The 23,539-nt window shown below is 49.9% G+C and overlaps 1 protein-coding gene across 1 annotated transcript in view; it reads right to left on the reverse strand.

Moving 5' to 3' along the window:
* The window catches only part of PLEKHA8 (pleckstrin homology domain containing A8), a 101,748-nt gene that overhangs the window by 20,008 nt on the left and 58,201 nt on the right, over window positions 1-23,539 (reverse strand). Inside the window, exons 9-10 of the mRNA XM_075315314.1 lie at window positions 19,385-19,470; window positions 15,386-15,444 (exon numbers count right to left, since the gene is read on the reverse strand). Of these exons, the coding sequence (XP_075171429.1) occupies window positions 15,386-15,444; window positions 19,385-19,470 (145 nt within the window). The remainder of the gene's footprint in view (window positions 1-15,385; window positions 15,445-19,384; window positions 19,471-23,539) is intronic.

The raw sequence follows: 23,539 nt of genomic DNA on the forward strand, positions 1-23,539 counted from the left end.
AGGGAGCATGCTGGGGGCCCCATATGGGCCCACTTTTCTTCCATCCGACATAGTCAGCAGCTGCTGCTGACTAAAAACAGTGGAGCTATGCGTGGATGTCTGACCTCCTTCGCACAAAGCAGAAAACTGGTGAGCCAGTGATCCCACTGGGGGTGTATAGCCAGAAGGGGAGGGGCCTTACACTTTTTAGTGTAATGCTTTGTGTGGCCTCCGGAGGCAGTACTATACACCCAATCAATCGTCTGGGTCTCCCAATGGAGCGCCGAAGAAATGGGGGGTGCGTCTTATAAAGCGATACCTGGGGGGAATCCTGTCTGAGGCGATCGGGCGGCCGGGTGCCTGTGGCTGCATGCAAGCGGCCGGGTACCTGTGCTTGCATGCGGTGGCAGCCGGGTAGCCGTGGCTGTGTGCGGGCGGCAGCCAGGTGCTGTGTGGGGTCGGCAGCCGGGTACCTATGCTTGCATGCGGTGGCAGCCGGATACCCATGGCTGTGTGCAGGCGGCAGCCGGGTGCTGTGTGCGAGCCCTCACACAGCCATGGGTACCCGGCGGCTTGTACGCAGGGTGGGCGGGCAGCCTGCTGGCTGCCACTCTGTGCATGCGGGGCGGGCGGCTGTGCAGCATGTTACCAGTTGTCCGCGGTCCCACTTTCAAATGATGGCACTGGTGTGGCCCTTGGATGAGAGCTCCATCTGCACACTCGCTGCTCCGGGAGTCAGCACGTGCGCAGATGGAGCCCTTGGATGAGAGCTCCATCTGCGCATGCGTCGCTCCGGGCGCCATTACTTGAATCGGGACCGCGGACACACTGGGAAAACACCGCATCCGTCTGCTCCACCACTGAGCAGTCCATGCCGCTGCAACCACTGAGCAGTCCCCGCCGCTGCCACCACTGAGCCGTCGCCGCTGCCACCACTGAACCGGGACCGCGGACACTCACTGCACCGGCCTGCTGCACGGGTCACCCGCCACGGCTGCTGCCGCCACTATGGACCCCACGGCTCCTGCCACCGCGGACGCCACCGCACCTGCAACCACGGACGCCACGGCACCTGCAACCACGGACCCCGCTGCCACTGACCCGCCGCGCCTGCCAGCACAACCTGTGCCTCCTGTGACCCCGCTTCACCACCACTGCTGCCCCCCTCTGGTAAGAGAACACCGGAGTATAAGACGCATTTTTCTTTTTAATACCTTTTTTTATGTCTAAGTTTGGGGTGCGTCTTATATTCCGGTGCGTCTTATAAAGCGAAAAATACGGTATATTTCGATTTTTGTGAGGCAAAAATCAAGAAGAAACAGAAATTCAGGTATTGTTTTTTTTTCACGTGTTGTAAAAGTGATAAGACAGCTGTATACTTCAGGCTAGTAAAAATACAGTGTTACCACATTAAGGCCCTGTGCGCACTAGAAAAAGGATATTTCTCAAGAAATTTCTTGAGTCTGAAAGATTAGCGCACTTGCGTTTAAAAAACGCACCAATAACGCATGCGTTTTTGATGTTTTTTTTCCGCAGGTTGGTCCCTGCATTTTACCATTATCTATGGCAAAAAACACAGGTACCTGCAGAAAAGAAGTGACATGCTCATAATTTTCTCAAGAAATTTTGCAGAACGAATGTTCGTGAGAAAAAAAACACAGCGTGCGCACAGCTATTTTTTTTTTCATAGGTTTTGCTGAGGAATGTCTGCAGAATGGTTGTAACCATTTGCTCATGAAATTTCTGCAGCAAAAAAAAAAAAAAAAAAAGAAACGCGAGTAAAAATGCAGTGTGCGCACAGGGCCTTATAAATGTTTTTTTTTTATGTTTTGCTGACAAAATAAAAAAAAAGAGAATTTTGTTTACTTACCGTAAATTCTTTTTCTTATAGTTCCGTATTGGGAGACCCAGACCATGGGTGTTTAGCTTCTACCTCCGGAGGACACACAAAGTACTACACTTAAAAGTGTAGCTCCTCCCCCTGAGCTTATACACCCCCTGGTGAGCAGACCCAGCCAGTTTAGTGCAAAAGCTGAAGGAGAATAGCCACCCACAAGTAGAACAGAGCAAAAGCCGGAACAACCGGAGACTCTGTCCACGACAACAGCCGGTGATAACACGCGGAACAAGAAAAATTGCCAACAGGCAACAGGGAGGGTGCTGGGTCTCACAAAAAAGGAACTATAAGAAAAAGAATTTACGGTAAGTAAACAAAATTCTCTTTTTCTTTATCGTTCCTTTGGGAGACCCAGACCATGGGACGTTCCAAAGCAGTCCCTGGGTGGGAAATAAACCAAAAAAAGGCAAGAAGTAGGCAGAACCTAACTTCACAAATGGGCGACAGCCGCCTGAAGGATGCGTCTGCCCAAGCTCGCATCTGCCGAAGCACGAGCATGCACTTGGTAGTGCTTCGAAAAGGTATGCAGGCTAGTCCAAGTGGCAGCCTGACAGACTTGTTGAGCCGTAGTCTGGTGCCTGAAAGCCCAAGAGGCACCAACAGCTCTGGTCGAATGTGCCTTGATCCCCGGAGGGGGAGGCACCTGAGAACTCTGGTAGGCGTCCGAAATGGTCGATCTAATCCAACGGGCCAAGGTCGGCTTAGAAGCAGAGAGGCCCTTGCGCCGAACTGTGGTTAGCACAAAAAGAGAAGTGCACCACCTAAGAGCAGCGGTGCGAGACACATAGATCCAGAGCGCACGCACCAGATCCAGAGTATGCAGCGCTTTTTCAAAGCGATGAACAGGAGCTGGACAAAAGGAAGGTAGGGTAATGTCCTGGTTAAGGTGGAAAGGAGAGACCACCTTAGGAAGAAAATCCGGAGTCGGACTGAGAACCACCTTGTCTTGATGAAAAACTAAAAAAGGTGACTCCGAAGAGAGCGTGGCCAAATCAGAGACTCTGAGGGAAGTTATGGCCACCAGAAAAACCACTTTCTGTGAAAGACGATGCAAAGAGACCTCCCTAAGAGGCTCAAAGGGGGGTTTCTGCAAAACCGTGAGAACTAAATTAAAGGTCCCAGGGATCCAAGGGCCGCCGGTAAGGCGGAATGATGCGAGACGCGCCTTGCATGAAGGTGCGGACCTGAGCCAGCCGAGCGAGACGCCGCTGGAACAGAGCTGACAGAGCTGAGACTTGTCCCTTGAGAGAGTTGAGGGACAGTCCTAGCTGCAGACCGGACTGTAGAAAAGACAGAAGGGTCGGCAAGGAGAATGGCCAAGGAGGATGGTCAGTAGAGCGACACCAGGACAGGAACATTTTCCAAGTCCTGTGATAGATCTTAGCGGAGGAAGACTTACGGGCCCGAGTCATAGTGGAGATGACTTCAGGAGGGATACCAGAAGCCGTCAAGATCCAGGACTCAAGAGCCACGCCGTCAATTTGAGAGCCGCAGAATTCAGCCGGAAAAACGGACCTTGTGAGAGTAGGCCTGGACGGTCCGGGAGATGCCACGGCATCTCTACGGACAGATGGAGCAGGTCTGGATACCAAGCTCGCCTGGGCCAGTCCGGTGCAATGAGGATGACTCGACAGCCCTCCGTTCTGATCTTGCGCAGAACTCTGGGCAAGAGAGCAAGAGGGGGAAACACGTAGGACAGACGAAACTGGGACCAGTCTTGAACCAGTGCGTCCGCAGCGAATGCCTGAGGGTCGTGGGAGCGAGCCACGTAAACGGGAACCTTGTTCTTGTGACGGGATGCCATTAGGTCCACGTCCGGAGTGCCCCATTTGCGACAGATTGACTGAAACACTGCCGGGTGCAGGGACCACTCGCCACCGTCCACGGTTTGACGTCTGAGATAATCTGCCTCCCAGTTTTCCACGCCTGGGATGTGGACTGCGGATATGGTGGACTTGGAGTCCTCTGCCCATTGAAGGATGCGTTGTACTTCCAACATCGCCAGGCGGCTGCGTGTCCCGCCTTGGTGATTGATGTAGGCAACCGCTGTCGCGTTGTCTGACTGGACTCGAATGTGCCTGCCCGCCAAAAGGTGGTGAAAAGCTAGGAGAGCTAGAAACACGGCTCTGGTTTCCAGCACATTGATTGAAAGGGCTGACTCGGACGGAGTCCAAGTGCCCTGCGCTCTGTGGTGGAGATATACCGCTCCCCAGCCGGATAGACTGGCATCCGTGGTGAGAATCACCCAGGACGGGGCCAGGAAGGAATGCCCCTGGGACAGGGAGAGGGGCCGAAGCCACCACTGAAGAGAGCTCCTGGTTTGTGGCGACAGAACCACTAACCTGTGTAAGGAGGAAGGCCGCTTGTCCCAACAGCGGAGAATGTCCAGCTGCAGGGGGCGCAGATGGAACTGGGCAAAGGGGACAGCCTCCATGGACGCCACCATTTGACCCAGCACCTGCATCAGACGCCTGAGGGTATAACGGCGGGGCCTCAGCAGAGAGTGCACCGCTAGCTGGAGGGACTGCTGTTTGACTAAGGGCAACTTCACAAGTGCCTTCAAGGTCTCCAACTGCATCCCTAGGTACGTGAGACTCTGGGTCAGAGTCAGAGTGGATTTGGGCAGATTGACCAGCCACCCGAATTGAGCTAGAGTGGAGAGAGTGAGCGAGACACTCCGCTGACAGTCTGCGCTGGATGAAGCCTTGACTAGAAGGTCGTCCCGGTAAGGAATTACTGCCAACCCCTGGAGGTGCAGAACTGCAATCACTGCTGCCATGACCTTGGTGAATACCCGAGGGGCCGTGGCCAACCCGAAGGGGAGAGCCACGAATTGGAAGTGATCTTCTCCTACTGCAAAACGTCGCCAACGCTGGTGTGACACTGCAATTGGCACATGCAGATAGGCATCTCTGATGTCGATGGATGCCAGGAAATCCCCTTGGGACATAGAGGCAATGACTGATCGCAGAGACTCCATGCGAAAGCGCCGCACCTGAACATGCTTGTTGAGAAGCTTCAGATCCAGGATGAGCCGGAAGGTACCGTCCTTTTTGGGAACTAGGAAGAGATTTGAGTAGAAACCTCTGAACCGTTCCCGGGCGGGAACCGGTACAATTACTCCATTGGCCTGTAAGGCTGCCATGGCCTGTGAGAAGGCGGCAGCCTTGGAGCAGGGGGGAGTTGAGAGAAAAAAATCTGTTTGGCGGACTGGAAGAGAATTCTATCCTGTAGCCGTGGGAGATGATATCTCTCACCCACTGATCGGAGACGTGTTGAAACCAAGCGTCGCCAAAGTGGGAGAGCCTGCCACCGACTAAGGACGTTGCTGGAGTGGGCAGATAGTCACGAGGAGGCTGCCTTAGTGGCAGCAGCTCCTGCGGTCTTCTGTGGACGTGCTTTTGTGCGCCAGTTGGATTTCTGGTCCTTGGCTGAGTTAGCGGTCGAGGCCGAGGGCTTAGAGGACGACCAGTTGGAGGGACGAAAGGAGCGAAACCTCGACTGATTCCTACCCTGGACAGGTTTCCTGGCTTTAGTTTGAGGCATGGAAGTACTCTTCCCGCCAGTAGCTTCCTTAATAATTTCATCCAGCTGTTCTCCGAACAGCCGGGACCCAGCAAAAGGGAGCCCAGCAAAGTACTTCTTTGAAGAAGCATCTGCCTTCCACTCTCGAAGCCACAAGATTGTGCGGAAAGCGAGGGAATTAGCCGAAGCTACCGCAGTGCGGTGAGAAGCCTCCAGCATGGCAGACATGGCATAGGATGAAAAGGCCGAAGCTTGGGAAGTTAAGGCATCCATTTCGGGCATAGATTCCCTGGTGAGGGAATGCATCTCCTCCAGAGAAGCAGAGATGGCCTTGAGAGCCCACACTGCTGCAAAAGTCGGAGAAAACGCGGCCCCCGCCGCTTCATACACGGATTTGGCCAGAAGGTCAATTTGGCGGTCAGTGGAATCCTTAAGGGAAGTGCCATCAGCCACCGACACAACGGTCCGGGCTGCGAGCCTAGACACCAGAGGGTCTACCTTTGGGGACTGAGCCCACTCCTTGACCACCTCAGGTGGAAAGGGAAAACGGTCATCAGAACCACGCTTTGGGAAGCGCTTTTCAGGACAGGCCCTGGGCTTGGTCACAGCGGCCTGAAAACTGGAGTGGTTAAAGAAAACACTTTTTGCTCTCTTAGGCAAGGTAAACTGGTGCTTTTCTGCCAGAGAGGGTTGCTCCTCCGATACTGGCGGATTGAGATCCAGTACAGAATTAATAGAAGCAATCAAGTCACTAAGATCTGAGTCACTTTCGGACAGATCAATGGGGCACATGGAGCTAGCCTCCGAGCCCCCTGTAAAGGCATCCTCCTCATCCTGCGAGTCCGCTCTGGAATCAGAGCCACGGGAGGAGGAGGGAGAGGGAACCCTGCGTCTCTTCTTAGGAGGACGGGGTCTGGGCCCTGATGATGAATCCTCTGTGAGCTCCGGTCCTGAGGGACCCCTAGCAGCAGAGGCACCCTGTGAAGGGGGCTGATGCATATTCATCAACGTCCTGGACAGAAGTCCCATGGACTCAGCAAAAGACTGGGAGATAGACCTAGAAAAGGATTCTACCCAAGCCGGGGGTTCAGCCACAGAAGCAGGAGCAGCCTGAGAAACCACTGGGGGTGAGACTCCAGGCTGTGGCACCGCCAAGGTAGAGCAGGCATCACAATGTGGGAAGGTGCTCGGTTCAAGCAGCAGGAGCTTACATGCAGCGCATACAGCATAAAGCTTTGGGGCCTTGCTCCTCGTGTGAGACATGCTGCTGGAGTGGGGGCTCTGCCAGAGAATGAACCCCAGAGAGTATATACAGAGGTCCACAACCGGAGACCGGTTGTGGCTTACCAGACCGCTGGAGCGGTGTTGTGTGCCCTCCAGATCCCGAAGCCCGGACCCCCAAGCACAGCACCTCAGCAGAGATGCTGCAGACCAGCGCTGCAATGACTGATCGCAGAGAGAACGCTGAGAAAATGGCCGCCGGAGCGAAGAGAGGGGGCAGGACTTGCTGGAGGAGCGGGATCTGGAGGGCCATAGAGACCTACAGGGGAGGGGACACACACTGCAGTGGGGAGTGTCCCTCCCATGTACAGAACGGCCGCCGGGAGGAGCAGAGACTGTCCCTCTGCATGAGTGACATGCGAGGGCAGTGAAACAGAAACTAGGCCTTGGGCGAAGCCGGGGCCTAAATTTGAGCGGCGCGGCCGACGCGCAGGCACCATCGGCGCGGTTCTCAGGCGACAGCTAGAGAACCCGCCGGAAATGTCAGTAAACACAATAAACACACTCTCCCCCAACAATAAAGTACAGGGACCCCGAAATCTAAACGTCTCAGGTACTTAGCTGCTGAGACGCAGGGCCAAGTCCCTGGGGATGAGTGCTCCGGTCCAGCAGGGTCCTGAAGGGCTGCGGATGGAGACCGGTCTCCTGCCAAGCATGGAGACCGTGCTGGCTCCCACTTCAAGCCAGAGCCCAGGAGGGATGGTGAAGGAGCACGGCATGTAAAGGCTCCAGCCTAGGTCATCAACCTTACAACACCGCCGACACAGTGGGGTGAGAAGGGACATGCCGGGGGTCCAGACGTGGACCCCACTCTTCAATCTCGTTCCAAAAGGAAAAAAATCATATGAGAATGCATGTGTGGATGTATGCCTCCTGAACACAAAGCGATAAACTAGCTGGGTCTGCTCACCAGGGGGTGTATAAGCTCAGGGGGAGGAGCTACACTTTTAAGTGTAGTACTTTGTGTGTCCTCCGGAGATAGAAGCTAAACACCCATGGTCTGGGTCTCCCAAAGGAACGATAAAGAAGAAGGGAATTTTGTTTACTTACCGTAAATTCCTTTTCTTCTAGCTCCAATTGGGAGACCCAGACAATTGGGTGTATAGCTTCTGCCTCCGGAGGCCACACAAAGTATTACACTTAAAAGTGTAAAGCCCCTCCCCTTCTGCCTATACACCCCCCATGCATCACGGGCTCCTCAGTTTTGGTGCAAAAGCAAGAAGGAGGAAAAATTATAAATTGGTTTAAAGTAAATTCAATCCGAAGGAATTTCGGAGAACTGAAACCATTCAACATGAACAACATGTGTACACAAAGAACAACAGCCCGAAGGGAATAGGGGCGGGTGCTGGGTCTCCCAATTGGAGCTAGAAGAAAAGGAATTTACGGTAAGTAAACAAAATTCCCTTCTTTGTCGCTCCATTGGGAGACCCAGACAATTGGGACGTCCAAAAGCAGTCCCTGGGTGGGTAAAGTAAAACCTCGTAATAGAGCCGTAAAACGGCCCCTTCCTACAGGTGGGCAACCGCCGCCTGAAGGACTCGCCTACCTAGGCTGGCATCTGCCGAAGCATAGGTATGCACCTGATAGTGTTTCGTGAAAGTGTGCAGGCTCGACCAGGTAGCTGCCTGACACACCTGCTGAGCCGTAGCCTGGTGCCGCAAAGCCCAGGACGCACCCACGGCTCTGGTAGAATGGGCCTTCAGCCATGAGGGAACCGGAAGCCCAGCCGAACGGTAGGCTTCGAGAATTGGTTCCTTGATCCACCGAGCCAGGGTTGATTTGGAAGCCTGTGACCCTTTACGCTGGCCAGCGACAAGGACAAAGAGTGCATCCGAGCGGCGCAGGGGCGCCGTACGAGAAATGTAGAGTCTGAGTGCTCTCACCAGATCTAACAAGTGCAAATCCCTTTCACATTGGTGAACTGGATGAGGACAAAAAGAGGGTAAGGAGATATCCTGATTGAGATGAAAGGGGGATACCACCTTAGGGAGAAATTCCGGAACCGGACGCAGAACCACCTTGTCCTGGTGAAACACCAGGAAAGGGGCTTTGCATGACAGTGCTGCTAGCTCAGACACTCTCCGAAGTGATGTGACTGCTACTAGGAAGACCACTTTCTGCGAAAGGCGTGAGAGAAATATCCTTCATTGGCTCGAAAGGTGGTTTCTGAAGAGCCATCAGCACCCTGTTCAGATCCCAGGGTTCTAACGGCCGCTTGTAAGGAGGGACTATGTGACAAACCCCCTGCAGGAACGTGCGTACCTGTGGAAGTCTGGCTAGGCGCCTCTGAAAAAACCCAGAGAGCGCTGAGACTTGTCCCTTAAGGGAGCCGAGCGACAAACCTTTTTCCAATCCGGATTGAAGGAAGGAAAGAAAAGTGGGCAAGGCAAATGGCCAGGGATAAAAACCCTGATCAGAGCACCAAGATAGAATATCCTCCACGTCCTGTGGTAGATCTTGGCGGACGTTGGTTTCCTAGCCTGTCTCATAGTGGCAATGACCTCTTGAGATAACCCTGAAGACGCTAGGATCCAGGACTCAATGGCCACACAGTCAGGTTGAGGGCCGCAGAATTCAGATGGAAAAACGGCCCTTGAGACAGCAAGTCTGGTCAGTCTGGTAGTGCCCAAGGTTGGCCCACCGTGAGATGCCACAGATCCGGGTACCACGACCTCCTCGGCCAGTCTGGAGCGACGAGGATGGCGCGGCGGCAGTCGGACCTGATCTTGCGTAACACTCTGGGCAACAGTGCCAGAGGAGGAAACACATAAGGGAGTTGAAACTGCGACCAATCCTGAACTAAGGCGTCTGCCGCCAGAGCTCTGTGATCTTGAGACCGTGCCATGAATGTCGGGACCTTGTTGTTGTGCCGGGACGCCATTAGGTCGACGTCCGGCATCCCCCGCCTGCCACCGACCGAGGATGCGGTGTGAGGAGGCCGAAAGTCATGAGGAGGCCGCTTTGGGAGCGGTTCCTCCGGCGGTCTTTTTAGGACGTGACTTAGACCGCCATGAATCGGAGTTCCTCTGATCCTTCTGAGGCCTTTTGGACGAGGAGAATTGAGACCTGCCCGCGGACCGAAAGGACCGAAACCTCGATTGTACCTTCCGTTGTTGAGGTCTGTTTGGTTTGGACTGGGGTAAGGATGAGTCCTTTCCCTTGGATTGTTTAATGATTTCATCCAATCGCTCACCAAACAGGCGGTCGCCAGAAAATGGCAAACCGGTTAAGAACTTTTTGGAAGCAGAGTCTGCCTTCCATTCACGTAGCCACATGGCCCTGCGGACTGCCACCGAATTGGCGGATGCTACCGCCGTACGGCTCGCAGAGTCCAGGACAGCATTAATGGCGTAGGACGCAAACGCCGACGCCTGAGAGGTTAAGGACACCACTTGCGGAGCAGACGTACGTGTGACTGCATTAATCTGCGCATGACAAGCTGAGATAGCTTGGAGTGCCCATACGGCTGCGAATGCTGGAGCAAAAGACGCGCCGATAGCTTCATAGATGGATTTCAACCAGAGCTCCATCTGTCTGTCAGTGGCATCTTTGAGTGAAGCCCCATCTTCCACTGCAACTATGGATCTAGCCGCCAGTCTGGAGACTGGAGGATCCACCTTGGGACACTGAGCCCAGCCCTTGACAACGTCAGGGGGGGAAGGGATAACGTGTATCCTTAAGGCGCTTGGAAAAACGCTTATCTGGACAAGCTCGGTGTTTCTGGACTGCCTCATTGAAGTCAGAGTGATCCAGAAACGTACTCATTGTACGCTTGGGAAACCTGAAACGGAATTTCTCCTGCTGAGAAGCTGACTCCTCAATTGGAGGAGCTGGGGGAGAAATATCCAACACCTGATTGATGGTCGCTATAAGGTCATTCACTATGGCGTCACCTTCAGGTGTATCTAGGTTGAGAGCGGCCTCAGGATCAGAATCCTGATCTGCTACCTCCGCTTCATCATCCAGAGAATCCTCCTGCTGAGACCCTGAACAGTGTGATGAAGTCGAGGGAATTTCCCAGCGAGCCCGCTTAGGCGGCCTGGGACTGCGGTCCGTGTCAGAGACCTCACCCTGGGACCTATGGGTCACCCCAGGAGCACTTTGCTGCTCCAACTGAGGGGGGCCTGGGGTCAATGATTCAACAGTGCCCGGGGCCTGAGTCACCGGTCTGGACTGTAAGGCTTCTAGTATCTTAGCAGACCATTTATCCATACTCTCAGACAGTTTGTCAGCAAATACTGCAAACTCCGTCCCTGTCACCTGGACAGTGGTAGCAGGTGGTTCCACCTGGGCCACCAGTAGCAGAGGCTCCGGCTGAGTAAGTGCCACAGGGGCCGAGCATTGCACACAATGAGGGTCGGTGGAACCTGCCGGTAGTATAGCCGCACATGAGGTACAGGTTGCAAAGTAAGCCTGTGCTTTGGCACCCTTGCTTTTTGCGGACGACATGCTGTTGTCTCCTCTGAGTACAATCCAGGAGGGTATATAGCCAAAAATCAACAGTGCGACCGTACAGTGTAAATGTATAGCATATAAGCATATTATATATATATATATATATATATATGTACACTTCGGCACTCAGTGGGGCCAGCACCTCAGGTGCTGCTTACCGACCGCTCAAAGCGGTTGTGTGATCACCAGATTCCCTGCCTGGGCCTCCCAGAGCCGTGTTGTCTCTCCTCTCCAGCGTCAGAAGTGCTGACAGGAATGGCTGCCGGCGTTCTGTGGGGAGGAGGGGGCCGTGGGCGTGCCCTAGAAAGTGCGGGAATCTGGTGCCCCACTGTGCTGAGTGAGGGGGGAGGAGGATACAAAGTATGCTCCAGCCCTCAGCGCTGACATCCTGTGCAGCGTCCCGCCCTTCCCCTGACTGGCAGGCCTGGGGGCGGGAATATGCGATACTAGGCCGCAAAAGCCGGGGACTAAAGTTATAAGCGCGGTCGGCAAATAAGCGCGGTCGGCGCGGTAGTCCCCGGCGCACTAACACACCCAGCAGTGCTGCAGTGTGTATGGCACAAGCGCTCCATGCGCGGTCCCCCAAGGGGACACAGAGTACCTCACAGTAGCAGGGCCTTGTCCCTGACGATACCCGGCTCCTGTCCAGCAGATTCCCCAGGGGCTGCGGAGGGAGCACGGTCCCCGTGCCTGGAGACCGATTAGGATCCCACTTCACCCAGAGCCCTTAAGGGATGGGGAAGGAAAACAGCATGTGGCTCCTGCCTATGTACCCGCAATGGGTACCTCAACCTTAACAACACCGCCGACCAGAGTGGGGTGAGAAGGGAGCATGCTGGGGGCCCTGTATGGGCCCTCTTTTCTTCCATCCGACATAGTCAGCAGCTGCTGCTGACTAAGATGTGGAGCTATGCGTGGATGTCAGCCTCCTTCGCACAAAGCATAAAAACTGAGGAGCCCGTGATGCACGGGGGTGTATAGGCAGAAGGGGAGGGGCTTTACACTTTTAAGTGTAATACTTTGTGTGGCCTCCGGAGGCAGAAGCTATACACCCAATTGTCTGGGTCTCCCAATGGAGCGACAAAGAAAAACAAATTTTATAAAAAAAAAAAAAAAAACCCTTTTTTGTGCTCACTACATACACTGTAATGATAAGGTATAAATTATAACCGATCCCTATTAAAAGGAATCTATCACCAGGTTTTTGCCGCCTAATCTGAGTGAGCATAACGTAGGGGCAGAGATTCTGATTCCAGCGATGTGTCACTTACTAGGCTGCTTAGTGTACTTTTGATAAAAATCAATGGTTAATCAGCAGAAGATTATCATTAGGAGGACTACTTTTCATGCTGCCAGGTAGCCAAGCATATTTATGAGTTCTGATAGATCTGCAGCAGAGAAATCAGTGATTTTATCAAAATGACAGCAAACAGCTCAGTAAGTGACACATCGCTGGAATCAGGGTCTCAGTCTCTACACTATGCTGCTCTCAAATGGGGTAGCAAAAATCTGGTGACAGATTCTATTTAAGGGCATGTGGACACTTTAAACATATTTAAATACTCTTACCTTGCATAGAGCATACTTCTACATCTTTATTTCCATAACCGTAAAAAAATCCTTTTGCATTATCTGATTAGGCACCATATCTACGTATACTTGTTATTTATGTTTTAGTTCTAATTTGAGAAATAAAAGTTACATCTTAGGCCTTCTTGTTTTTGCTAGGTTTATTTACATACAACGTTTTGATAGCTTTTTATTCCACTTCTTTGTTAATTGTATGATGAAAAGATTTTGCCATCTTTGTTGTTTTGTTTCTTTTACGGTGTTCAGAGCCCAGGGATGAGAGCTCCATCTGCGCATGCGCCGCTCCGGGCACCATTACTTGAATCGGGACCGCGGATACACTTGGAAAACACCGCATCGGTTTGCTCCACCACTGAGCCGCCGCTGCCACCACTGAGCCGTCACCGCCACTGCCACCACTGAGCCGTCACCGCCGCTGCCACCACTGAGCCACCATTTGAACCGGGACCGCGGACACTCTCACTGCACCGGCCTGCTACAGGACTCACCCACCGCCACTGCTGCTGCCACCACGGACCCCGCGGCTCCTGCCACCATGGATGCCACCACGAACACCACTGCACCTGCCACCACTGACCCGCTGCGCCTGCCACTGCCAACACAACCTGTGCCTCCTGTGACCCGCTTCACCACCACTGCTGCCCCCCTCCGGTAAGAACACCGGAGTATAAGATGGACCCCATTTTTCTTTTTTTTTACCTTTTGTTATGTCTAAATTTGGGGTGCGTCTTATAATCCGGTGCGTGTTATAAAGCGAAATATTATATATATATATATATATATATATATATATATATATATACATATATATACATATATATACATATATATACATATATACATATATATATATATACATATATATATATATACATATATATATATATATATATACATATATATATATACATATATATATATACATATATATATATATATATATACATATATATACATATACATATATATACATATACATATATATATATACATACACACACACACACACACATATATATACATATATATACACACACACCCTTAAGAAAGTATTCGGCTCCCTTGAATGTTTCAAACTTTTCAGGCTTCAAACAAAGATAATCATTTTAATGTTATGGTGATGAATCAACAAGTGGGACACAATTATGAAGTTGAACGAAATTTATTGCTTATTTTAAACTTGTTTAAAAAATAAATAACTGAAAATTGGGGCGTGCAATATTATTCGGCCCCTTTAAGTTAATACTTTGTAATGCCACCTTTTGCTGCGATTACAGCTGCAAGTCGCTTGGGGTGTGTGTGTATCAGTTTTGCACATCGAGAGACTGAAATTCTTGCCCATTCTTCCTTTGCAAACAGCTTGAGCTGAGTGAGGTTGGATGGAGAGAGTTTGTGAACAGCAGTTTTCAGCTCTTTCCACAAATTCTCGATTGGATTCAGGTCTTTTGCAAATTCCAACAGGTTTTCTTCAAGAATGGTCCTGTATTTGGCTCCATCCATCTTCCCATCAATTTTAACCATCTTCCCTGTCCTTGCTGAAGAAAAGCAGGCCCAAACCATGATGCTGCCACCACCATGTTTGACAGTGGGGATGGTGTGTTCAGGGTGATGAGCGGTGTTACTTTTACGCTACACATCATTTGGCATTGTGCCTAAATAGTTCGATTTTGGTTTCATCTGACCAGAACACCTTCTTCTACATGTTTGGTGTGTCTCCCAGGTGGCTTGTGGCAAACTTTAAACGACACTTTTTATGGATATCTTTTAGAAATGGCTTTCTCTTGCCCCTCTTCCATAAAGGCCAGATTTGTGCAGTGTACGACTGATTATTGTCCTATGGACAGACTCTCCCACCTCAGCTGTAGATCTCTGCAGTTCATCCAGAGTGATCATGGGCCTCCTGGCTGCATCTCTGATCAGTCTTCTCCTTGTTTGAGATGACAGTTTTGAGGGACGGCCGGGTCTTGGTAGATTTGCAGTGGTATGATACTCCTTCCATTTCAATATGGTCGCTTGCACAGTGCTTCTTGGGATGTTTAAAGTTTTGGAAATCTTTTTGTAACCAAATCCGACTTTAAACTTCTCCACAACAGTATCACGGACCTGCCTGACATTGGATCATTCAGAGATCCTCAATGGAAATTGAAAAGTTTAAAAGAAGCAATAAATTTCGTTCCACTTCACAATTGTGTCCCACTTGTTGTTGATTCTTCACCATAACATTAAAATTTGTATCTTTATGTTTGAAGCCTGAAATGTGGGAAAAGGTTGAAAAATTCAAGGGGGCCGAATACTTTCGCAAGGCACTGAGAGATAGATAGAGATTATATATATCTCCCCTATATTCACTGGAAATCTCCCTCTGATCATACAAAGATTGATCAGAGGGAGACTGACTAGCACAATGAGGAGAGCTGAGCAATCCTGAGAATGCTGCATGCTCTACAGTATGTACAGTATACTGCATGCTCTAATTACCAGACCAGCACCCCTGAATAAGCACCCATTACCACCATCTATCTCTCCACGCTATCCACCACTGTACTAAAATTATTTGTTATTCAAACATGCAAAAGGAAAATTTGCAGTCAATTAGTGGTAGTGCTACAATCTTAAAGGATAATGACAAATTCTGAAGATTCAGTCACAACTCACCTTTATGTTCCCTACAAAATCCATTTTTACAGGTGCAAATACAGTGGATCCAAGCTTGTCTGTGGAGGGATTAATTAAGGTCATCAACAATTTTGAACAAATTCAAGAGAGTAGTTTTTCTTTCATCAAGCAGTTTTAATAACCAGCACATTAAAAAGGGGTTATTCCATCCTTTTAAATGTGCAGTTCCAACAACCATAGGGCTAGTCTATCCATTTTAATAGGTTGGATAACCCCTTAAAGAGGACCTTCCACCAGGATTTTCATATATACACTATAGCCAGGGCTAAAGGGCGCTATCATGCTGATTCTATACATAAGTTTAGTTGTGAGATCGGATGTAAACCGTATTTTTTGTTTTATAAGACACACTGGATTATAAGACGCACCCCAAATTTAGAGATATAAAAAAAAAAAAAAAAAAAAAAAAAAAAAAAAAATGGGGTCCGTCTTATACTCCGGTGGTGTTGTCTTACCAGGAGGTGGGCAGTAGTGGTGGTCAAGCGGGGGTCACAGGAAGCAGAGGTTGTGCTGGCAGCGGCGGTCAGTGGTGGCAGCGGCGGGTCAGTAGGGACAGCTGCGGTGACGGCTCAGTGGCAGCAGCTGCGGTACTGACGGCTCAGTGGCAGCAGCTGCGGTACTGACGGCTCAGTGGCAGCAGCGGCGGTGACGGCTCAGTGGCAGCAGCGGCGGTACTGACGGCTCAGTGGCAGCAGCTGCGGTACTGACGGCTCAGTGGCAGCAGCGGCGGTACTGACGGCTCAGTGGCAGCAGCGGCGGTACTGACGGCTCAGTGGCAGCAGCGGCGGTGACGGCTCAGTGGCAGCAGCGGCGGTGACGGCTCAGTGGCAGCAGCGGCGGTGACGGCTCAGTGGCAGCAGCGGCGGTGACGGCTCAGTGGCAGCAGCGGCGGTGACGGCTCAGTGGCAGCAGCGGCGGTGACGGCTCAGTGGCAGCAGCGGCGGTGACGGCTCAGTGGCAGCAGCGGCGGTGACGGCTCAGTGGCAGCAGCGGCGGTGACGGCTCAGTGGCAGCAGCGGCGGTGACGGCTCAGTGGCAGCAGCGGCGGTGACGGCTCAGTGGCAGCAGCGGCGGTGACGGCTCAGTGGCAGCAGCGGCGGTGACGGCTCAGTGGCAGCAGCGGCGGTGACGGCTCAGTGGCAGCAGCGGCGGTGACGGCTCAGTGGCAGCAGCGGCGGTGACGGCTCAGTGGCAGCAGCGGCGGTGACGGCTCAGTGGCAGCAGCGGCGGTGACGGCTCAGTGGCAGCAGCGGCGGTGACGGCTCAGTGGCAGCAGCGGCGGTGACGGCTCAGTGGCAGCAGCGGCGGTGACGGCTCAGTGGCAGCAGCGGCGGTGACGGCTCAGTGGCAGCAGCGGCGGTGACGGCTCAGTGGCAGCAGCGGCGGTGACGGCTCAGTGGCAGCAGCGGCGGTGACGGCTCAGTGGCAGCAGCGGCGGTGACGGCTCAGTGGCAGCAGCGGCGGTGACGGCTCAGTGGCAGCAGCGGCGGTGACGGCTCAGTGGCAGCAGCGGCGGTGACGGCTCAGTGGCAGCAGCGGCGGTGACGGCTCAGTGGCAGCAGCGGCGGTGACGGCTCAGTGGCAGCAGCGGCGGTGACGGCTCAGTGGCAGCAGCGGCGGTGACGGCTCAGTGGCAGCAGCGGCGGTGACGGCTCAGTGGCAGCAGCGGCGGTGACGGCTCAGTGGTGGAGGAGGCCAGTGCGGTGTGTCCCACTGTGTCCGCGGTCCCGATTCAAGTGATGGCACCCAGAGCAGCGCATGCACAGATGGAGTTCTCATCCAAGGGCTCCATCTGCGCAAGCGCTGACTCCCGGAGCGGCGCATGCGCAGATGGAGCTCTTGGATGAGAGCTCCATCTGCACACGCGCTGACACCTGGCGCCATCATTTGAAACTGGACCGCGGACACACTGGGACACCCGCCGCACAGCCACCGCAGGCCGCCCGCCCGCCCGCCCAGAGAAGCAGCTGGCCGCCAGGACAGAGAGGCAGTCAGCACGCAACCACAGGCACCCGGCCGCACGCACGCACGCACTCAGCCACAGGCACCCGGAAGCCCGCACGAACCCGGACGCCCACACAGACAGCCCCACCGGTAGGATATATTCGGATTTTAAGACGCACCCCTCATTTTCCTTCCAAATTTTTGTGCGGAAAAGACCCAAATGGAAGAAAAGTGCATCTTATAATCTGAAAAATATGGTACTTTCTGAAATATAGGCAAGTAAAGTTTGTGAAATGCACTGTTATTTGATGAGAGGTGCAACAGAATATCTAACAGGTGGGTTGAGTTTTGCTAGTTATTCCTGCCCCCTGTGTGCCTCCCACCTTCCTCCTACCGTAATAACAGAGACAGGGGAAGGAAGGACAGGGAGGCAGACAGGGGCGGGAATAACTAGCAAAACCCGACCCACCTATTAGATATTCCGTTGCACCCATCATCAAATAACAGTGCATTTCACAAACTTTATTTGCCTATATTTCAGAAAGTATACATCTGATCTCACAACTAAACGTATGTATAGACTCTGCATGATAGCGCCAGTATAGCACTGGCTTTAGTTTATATATGAAAATCCTGGTGGTTGGTCCTCCTTAAGTAAAAAAACAAAACTATTGCAAAATCCTGGTGGCTGGTCCTCTTTAAAACCATGTTTATTGCAACAAAACAACATTATCTAGCTACATTGGATCTATTGACACCATAATGGCATGTGGTGCATGTTCTCCTAATACCCTGACAGTGTCCACGGTGAATAATAGAGCTGGATTAGGTGCCTACGGGGCATTGGATGTGAACAGAGCCTTACTATAACCAAGGGTTGGCAGATTTATTCTATCTGTACTTTGCTTAAGTGAATGAGAGAGAATAAGATTCAGTATGTTATGTATACTATCTGCATGGAGTTTGTATGTTCTCCCTGTGTTTGTGTGTGTTTTCTCCGGTTTCCTCCCACACTCTAAAGACATACAGATAGGGAGTCTAGATTGTGAGCCCCAATGGGGACAGTATTGCCATTGTATGTAAAGCGCTGTGGAATTAATAGCGCTATATAAATGAATAAAATTAAAATATTATTATTATTATACTACCTAAACCAGTGCACCACCTGTAAATGGCATCAGGATCTTTGCATTGTGATGCTGAGAAGTCACCCCTCTCTTTTGCGGTGCAGGCCTGTGTGGCTGACTATCTCCTGCCAAAACTTGGTGTTGTAAACGGTTATTGTAACTTAGTTTATATTAAAATGAAAGTACAATTTTAAAAGGGTCGCCAGGTTTTTGCTGCCAATCTGAGAGGAGCATAATGTAGGGGCATATACCATGAGCCAGAGATGTGTCACTTACTGAGCTGCTCGATGTCATTTTGATAAATTCACTGTACTATTTGCTGCAGATCTAGCAGTTCTCTGAATGCTGAGCTCTGTTTAACCCTGCAACACCACCGATTGGCAGTTTTCTGTGTGCACTGTGCAGACAGAAAGCTGCCAATCAATGGTGGGGGCGGCATTACGTAAAGCTTATGGATATGGATGACTACATGGCGGCAGGTTTACTAGTCTAGTCTTTAGTGAAAAAATAAATAAATAAAAAAATAAAAAAATCACTGATGAATCAGCAGGATATTATCAAAACTACAGCAAGCTGCCCAGTAAATGATACAACACTGGAATCAGGATCTCTGCCCCAACTTTATGTTGCTCTCAGAATAGATAGCAAAAATCAGGTGACAGATTCCCTTTAAATGTCTTCTGACAGGTCAATAAGAAGGGGGAGGGGGCAGTATCAAACTTTCACAATTTATTAATGTGTATCAATGAGGTGCAATAATTGAATATTTCCTACATATTTTGTCCCTTTTTTACTTTACCAAATACAAAACACACAATGACAAAAGGACCTAAACTATGTCCCCCTTATGTAAGCCCTGATCTGTACAGGTAACATATAAAGAATAAGCTACAGAAGGAGCACATACCCAAAACTGGGACTATTGCATAGCAGGAGTCCAAGAAATATTCTGAGGGTATACCTTCTTCATCTTCATATACAAGATCACTAAATCTGAAAAGACAAATAATCCAGCATTATAAATGTGGATAAGATCATCAGTATTTGGATGTATAGTCTGGTCCAATTTCATTACAATGAAAAGAAATATGGTATTTATTTCTATGGTTTTCTGAATCCAGACACCCAAAGTTCACATCAAACTGGTCTTAGGGATTAGTATTTTGCATTATAATCTGCTCCGTTGCGATTACATATTACCTATTGTATCAGTGTTCACTTTTTGGATTTCAAGGAAAGGTTTTGGAATCAAAATATATCCCTATTGGTTGCTATGGGCGGCACTGACAATTTTTCACTAAGCGGGATATAAGATGATTGTAAACAACTATTGAAATTAGTTTAACCTCCTGGAAACACGTAGACCCTACTTGCAAACTCTTTCTAGTGATGGGCGCATTGGGCGGACCCGGATTGCAAAAGTTCAGATCCGCACGGTTTCAAAAAGGTACCCAGGTGCTGCACCCGGGATTGCGAGTGTTGATCCGGCAGAGGGGAAATAAAAATTAAAAAAAAAAAACAAAAAAAAACAAAAAACAAGCATGAAGCTAGCACTTTGCACTTACCGAGGCTCAGACGCGATTGTACACTGGCATGCAAATTGAGTGCATGAATATGGTGTAAAAAATGAATCACCCAGTCTACACCTTCTGGCAAAAAAACATCAAAACTGCATGAGGAATGATGCGGTAGTGATGCGATTTTTTTTTTTTTTTTGCCAGGAGGTGTAGAATGGGTGCAGGAATCTGGTGTAAAAATGTCACCACCAAATCTGCATCTCTTGGAAAAAAAAAGTGTTTTCTGCCAGGAGATGCAGGTCTGTGAACCTGAGTTTACTGAAGTCGGCTGAGGTCCGGGTACCTGCGGTCGCAGGTGGAGGACCGTGGGGACCTCCCACTGTGACTGCAAATAACCTGAGCGATATCACCGCTGATCGCATGGCTCATTCATTCTCTGCGTGAAACTCAGTGTTCGATCACGTACCATGATTGCGTGCTGTGACTTAAAACAGCACAGCTGGAATTGTTGTGGGACCTCATATGGATTATGTTGGACCTGCAGGGGTATTTTGGTGGTTAAAGTGGTGAAGGAGGGTGATTTTTTTTTTGTATTTTATTCCAAATAAAAAGGATTTTTTTTTCGGTGTTTGTGTTTATTTACTTTCACTTACAGATTAGTAAAGAGGGCCTCATAGACCCTCCTCATTACTAATCTAGGGCTTATTGGCAGTTGTTGGCTGCCATTAACTTCTTCTATTACCCCACTTTCCACCGCACCAGGGCAAATCGGGAAGAGCTGGCTAAAGCGCCGGGCTTGTTGAATCTAATAGATGCGACAATCCCGGGCATCTGTAGGCTGCTATTTTTTGGCTGGGTGGTGGCCCAACAACCGTGGGCCTCCCCAGTCTGAGAATACCAGCCACCAGCTGTCGGGCTTTATCTGGGCCAGGTGTCAAAATTGGGGGGAACCGCACAACAATTTTTTTAAAAATTATTTAAATAATTTAAGAAGCAAAAAAAAAAAAAAGATGCATGCGGTTCCTCTTGGGTTGATACACAGCCAATATGAGCACACAGCTGGAGTCTGCATCCTTTAGCTGTGGGCTTTATCTGTGCTGGGTATCATAATATGCGGGGACTTACGACAAATGTTTTATTTATTTTTACTGTACGATAGACGTGCACACAGCGCCTGTGATTGGAAGAAGTCAGAAAACACACTGGCACTCAGGGTGGGGGAGCGTCTGGCTGCAACCAATCACAGGCACCAGTTGGCGGGCAAAGCAGTGCATATGCAATTAAGGCAAATTTGTGGCCCCGGAAGGGAATACTCGGCCTGGAAATAGTGTACAGCCGCGACGATGCCTTAGTAAGTACTGCGCGCCTGCTCCTATCAACATTTTTAATCGACGGATTCTGGTACCCACAGACATATATGGGGACCAGAATCTGGCCAAGAAGCGGATTTTAAAAACCGGATCACCTGGATCCGCCCATCCCGGTTATCTGCGAGTCCGCTCATCACTAATCTTTTCAGATCACATTTCTCCAGCCTATACACAAATCTCACATCAAACATATCCATAAATTCACCAATTTCTCAAACGGAAGCTGAGAGCCTGGCCTGAAACTTTTTTTTTTTTTTTTACAGACAAGTATACTTTGCTGCTGTACGCAGGGGGCATTTCGTAACGAATAATATACAGGGCCCAAATTGGCCATTTTCACTTAGGGGTATACTCAATTTTCTGCCTGCGGTTTAGACATAATATGTTATTTAGATGGCACACCAAATTTACAGTCATGGACAAAAGTTTTCAGAATGACACCAAAATTATATTTTCACATGATCTGTTGCCCTCTGGTTTTTAATTGTGTTTGTCTGAGGTTTACATCACATACAGAAATATAATTGCAATCATATTATGAGTACCAAAAGGTTATATTGACAGTTAGAATGAGTTAATGCAGCAAGTAAATATTTGCAGTGTTGACCCTTCTTCTTGAGGACCTCTGCAATTCTCCCTGGCATGCTCTCAATCAACTTCTGGACCAAATCCTGACTGATAGCTGTCCATTCCTGCATAAGCAATGCTTGCATTTTGCCAGAATTTGTTGGTTTTTGTTTGTCCACCCGTCTCTTGATGATTGCCCACAAGTTCTCAATGGGATTAAGATCTGGGGAGTTTCCAGGCCATGGACCCAAAATCTCTATGTTTTGTTCCATGAGCCATTTAGTGATCACCTTTGCTTTATGGCAAGGTGCTCCATCATGCTGGAAAAGACATTGTTGGGTGCCAAACTGCTCTTGGACAGTTGGGAGAAGTTGCTCTTGGAGGACATTCTGGTACCATTCTTTATTCATGGCTGTGTTTTTAGGCAAGACTGTGAGTGAGCCGATTCCCTTGGCTGAGAAGCAACCCCACACATGAATCGTTTCAGGATGCTTAACAGTTGGCATGAGACAAGACTGGTGGTAGCGCTCACCTCTTCTTCTCCTAATAAGCTGTTTTCCAGATGTCCCAAACAATCGAAAAGGGGATTCATCTGAGAAAATGGCTTTACCCCAGTCCTCAGCAGTCCACTCCCTGTACCTTTTGCAGAATATCAATCGGTCCCTGTTTTTTCTGGAGAGAAGTGGCTTCCTTTGCTGCCCTCCTTGAAACCAGGCCTTGCTCAAGCAGTCTCCGCCTCACAGTGCGAGCAGAAGCACTCACACCAGCCTGCTGCCATTGCTGAGCTAGCTCGGCACTGCTGATAGTCCGATCCTGCAGCTGAAACAGTTTTAAGATACGGTCCTGGCGTTTGCTGGTCCTTCTTGGGCGCCCAGGAGCCTTTTTGGCAACAATGGAAGCTCTCTCCTTGAAGTTCTTGATGATGCGATAGATTGTTGACCGAGGTGCAATCTTTGTAGCTGCGATACTCTTCCCTGTTAGGCCATTTTTGTGCAGAACAATGATGGCTGCACGTGTTTCTTTAGAGATAACCATGGTTAACTGAAGAGAAACAATGATACCAAGCACCAGCCTCCTTTTAAAGTGTCCAGTGGTGTCATTCTTACTTAATCATGACTGATTGTTCCATTAACACAGGTGTGGGTGTTGATGAGGAGAGGGCTGGCGATCAATGTTAGCTGCTCCTTTTAAGGCAGGAATGCAATGATGTTGAAATGTGTTTTGGGGGTTAAAGTTCATTTTCTTAGCCAATATTGACTTTGCAAGTAATTGCTGTTAAGCTGATCACTCTTTATGACATTCTGGAGTATATGCAAATTGCCATTAGAAAAACTTAAGCAATAGACTTTGTAAAAATTAATATTTGTAGCATTCTCAAAACTTTTGGCCATGACTGTACACGGTTATACAAGCTGTACACCGATTACTTTACATTGTATCAGAGTGTCATATCTTCAGTGTTGTCCCATGAAAAGATATAATAAAACATTTACAAAAATGTCAGGGGTGTACTCACTTTTGTTATATACTCTATGTGGGAAAATAGAAGTCTATGGACTGTGTGTACCAATATATACCTATACAGGGGTATATGATGGAGCCTTTTGC

This window comes from Anomaloglossus baeobatrachus, chromosome 6 (assembly GCF_048569485.1).
Source record: "Anomaloglossus baeobatrachus isolate aAnoBae1 chromosome 6, aAnoBae1.hap1, whole genome shotgun sequence".
NCBI lineage: Eukaryota > Metazoa > Chordata > Amphibia > Anura > Aromobatidae > Anomaloglossus > Anomaloglossus baeobatrachus.